Consider the following 3,452-nt stretch of genomic DNA (forward strand, 5'->3'; position numbering starts at 1 on the left):
GAGCACCTGGGCCCGTCCCTCTCCGGCCAGCGCCCCGCCCCGGGTCTCCGTCCGGTGTCCCGGAAAGCCGCGCCTCGCCCGCAGCCAGTCCCCTCGGTGTCCAGAGCGCGCACCCGGAGCCCAGCCGGGTTGAGGCAGGAGAGAGGCCAGGGGCAGAGCTGGGGCTCGGCCCGGCCTGCGCTAGAGGACCCCGCACTGCGCCCGCCTCGCCGCATCCCCGCCTCCTGGCCTTGGCCTCCCTCCAGGCTCTGGCCTTCGCTGGCCTCCTTGCCATCCCCGTCACTATCGCTGCGTGTCTCCCGAGCGTTGGACACAAACGCGGGGTCTCTGGCAGGCTGGAGGGGCTTGGGGGCTGGGAGCGCTTTCCCGAGTTGGGTCAGGTATTGGGCGGCATCGTTATCCAGAACCAAGCTCCTAGCAACCTCCCCTGCTCTCCAGAAAGAGGCCCCAGAAACCCCCTCAGTTGGAAGGTGAGTTGGACACAGCAATAAGGGGAGCGAGTTTCTTAGAAGCCAGAGTAAAAGTTCACACCGTCTAAGACCGTGAGGCATGAGGGACAGAGGCAGGGGCACCAGGTGGCAAAGCAGGGGCTAGGGGGGGAGGGACAGCCAGCCCTGGGCAGCGCTGGGTCCCAGGGAGGGTGTGAGTCTGCATAGCCACCTGTCCCTGAATCCACCCGAGTCCCCCACTTGGCCTGGGCACTGCTGCCTCCTCCACGAAGCCTTCCCAGACTTACTCCCACCACTGCTGGGTGGGTGCCCTTCTCGGTCTTCCCTCTCCTTCGGGCTGTGATGTGCAGTAGACGGGCCCAGATGCTGTCACTGGGTCCTCAGCACCCCAATGAGCCGGGCATCAGCATGCAGCACCTGCCCAAAGCTGAAGGAGTGGTGGCGGCGGAGCGCAGGGGGCAATGGTGGGGCCCAAGGCGGGTGCCAGGCCCGGGAGGGGGTGGGAAGCCAGCCAGGAGCAGGAGTGTGGCCAGGAGTGCAGACGACTGAATCAGGGCGCCAGGTGAGGGCTTTGTTTACATGGGGCTCCATGGGGGGGACCCACCTAGAAACGTCCCCCTCCCCAGCTGACAGGGTAGGCAGACACCAGGAGGCAGGGTGAGGAGAGGGAGGCCTCGGAACCAGCAACAGGTTACCTGGATGTGACCCTCAGGGCCCCTGAACTCCACTAGCTGGGGACAGATAGGGGATGGGCAGGCCCAGAGGATTTCCCCATTGCCCCCTCCCACAAACACATCACCTGCATTCCCTGCCCTTGGAGACCCCCGACCAAGGCAGCGAAGACCACTGGTGACCCTGAGGTTCCACCCTGCCAGCGTCGTGCCCCCGTGCAGCTGGGCACACCGGATCACCCTCACCCTAGCTCTGCCCAGGACACATCGTCTCTGAGCCAAAGACCTGGGCTGGAAAGCCTTGGAGAGCGCAAGACCCAGGCATCCAGTCTAGTCTGGGGTCCCCACCCCTGCAGCTGTTGCTCCAGCAGCAACTAGTGACCCCTCCCTCCTCGGGGGACAGATGACAGGACTTGTCCCAGGTGGGCAGTGAGTACCCGGGAGCTGCCCGGACTCCAGGACAGGAGACAAGAAAGCATGGATCTGAACCAGTTGTCTTTATTTCTTGGAAAGCACGTCTGCTGGTTTGGGCCAACACCTTTGGCCCCCAGAAGGCTGGGGGCCCTGAGAACCGAGACCACCCCGAGCCCGCTGACAAGCAGAGAACAGCCGCCCAAACTCAGGGCCATTAACAGTACAAAAAGTAACAAAACTGCATTTGTGGCTTTCTCTCCCAAGCTTTGAAAGGTAGCAGTCCGGGCTACAAAAGTCTAGAAGCGTTGCGTAAGAAGTGTTAAATCTACAGCAAATACCTCTTGTAAAAACTCAATAAATTATATATATAGATATATATAAACTTGTAACATCTAATAACATCTGAACCTGCATGCAGGGCTGCCCCCTCCCACCCCGAAACTGCCTCCCCGCCTGGAACACATGGCAATTAGAAGAACCTGTATGAAAATACCAGCTTGCTTTGAAGTCTAAAAAAATAAATCTCCTAAAGAAAAATCCTATAGAAATCTACTTCTCCTGCAAAAGAAGGCCAAAGGAAATAAAATATCCCCTCAGAATCATCTCAAACTATTAACGACCCTTTAGGGTATCAGGGGGCTGGCTCTGGCCTTGGGGTGTGGGCTGGACACACCCTCAGCAATGCCCCTAAACAAAGCATAAACCATCTCACTGTTAATAAGTTAAAACTTAAGCCTCTGCCGTGCAGCTGGCTGAATGCTAGGAGCCTGGGGAGTGACGGGGACACAGGCTCTGGGGGTCGATAAATAGCTTTACAAACATACAGGTCCAGGAACAATTTTTAAAACAAAACTGCGGTGCCAGAAGAGCCCCTCCAACCTCTGCTGGTTTTTGCGTCTCAACAGCGAGCCCCCAGGGTGCCTCCCTCGACTAGGGCACCCCGGCCCCTGCACCCTCAGGGCCCCGTGCCTCAGTTGTACCAGCCTTCCTTCTTCCATATAGATATTTATATATATATGTATGTGTATATCATATACACGCATCTATTTATATAAATGTACACTCATTTCTGGAATAAACCTTTCGGATAGAAGTTAAAGGCTCCCGCCTTCAGGTACCCGTAATTTCAGTCTCTGAGGGTCAAGGTGGGAAGTGGGGAGGCCTGGAGGTGGGGAGCCGCTAACACTCACCCCAGGCGCAAGGTGCCACTTGGGTGGGAGGTGCGCCACACGGGGGCTTCCCTGTAGGCTCAGCTTGGGCACTTGGAGGGGGGGCCTCAGCCCACTCTGGACACTGGAGCCCGGCCCGCCCCGATGCTCCCTGTGGGGTGGCAGCAGGGGTCAGGGGAGCCTGGGGAGGGGCCCGGCTCCTTGCCCTGAGGAGCCCCACGGGAGGAGCCCCTTACATTCTACGTCCGGTCCACCGGTGCTGCCGGCCCAGGTGGCCAGGAGGTCACCGTACAGCAGGGCGGGCACGCTGGGGACCCCAGAGCACACACGAGTGCACACATGTGGAAGTTGTCTGTCCATCTGTCCACCAGTTCCAGGTCTTGAGCCCAGGCCGGTGAGACCCGTTGGTCACGGCACACCAGCGGCAGCATGGCGGGCTGGGGTCCGCTCTCACGTTGATGGGGGCTTGGCCCGCAGGCCGCGGCCCTTCACGTCCGCGAGCCCCCGCTGCCTGGTGGGGCCGGGGGCAGCAGGTCATGGGCGAACACGGAGTCGTCCCCTGAGGAGCCGGAGCTGGGGGTGTCCTGGCCGCCCGGCGAGTACTGCTCGAAGGGCACCGACAGGTCGAGGTACTCCTGTGAGCGGGCCGGGGTGGGGGCGCGGTCAGTGCTACACCACCTCCAACGCCCGAGCCGCCCAGGCCCGGGGCGGGGGGTGGGCGGGGGGCGGCAGTGGGGCTGGCACTCACG

General features: G+C 60.8%; 1 protein-coding gene across 4 annotated transcripts in view; it reads right to left on the reverse strand.

Annotated features, from left to right (window-relative positions):
• Window positions 1-1,596: 1,596 nt before the first annotated feature.
• Window positions 1,597-3,452, reverse strand: part of FGFR3 (fibroblast growth factor receptor 3) — a 16,029-nt gene continuing 14,173 nt past the window's right edge. For all 4 annotated transcript variants that reach the window (XM_024732745.1, XM_024732748.1, XM_024732747.1 and 1 more), the window contains one exon: window positions 1,597-3,352. In XM_024732745.1, coding sequence (XP_024588513.1) covers window positions 3,192-3,352 — 161 coding nt within the window. In that variant the 3' untranslated portion in view covers window positions 1,597-3,191. The remainder of the gene's footprint in view (window positions 3,353-3,452) is intronic.

Source organism: Neophocaena asiaeorientalis, unplaced genomic scaffold (assembly GCF_003031525.2).
Source record: "Neophocaena asiaeorientalis asiaeorientalis breed wild unplaced genomic scaffold, Neophocaena_asiaeorientalis_V1.1 scaffold762, whole genome shotgun sequence".
NCBI classification, from domain to species: domain Eukaryota; kingdom Metazoa; phylum Chordata; class Mammalia; order Artiodactyla; family Phocoenidae; genus Neophocaena; species Neophocaena asiaeorientalis.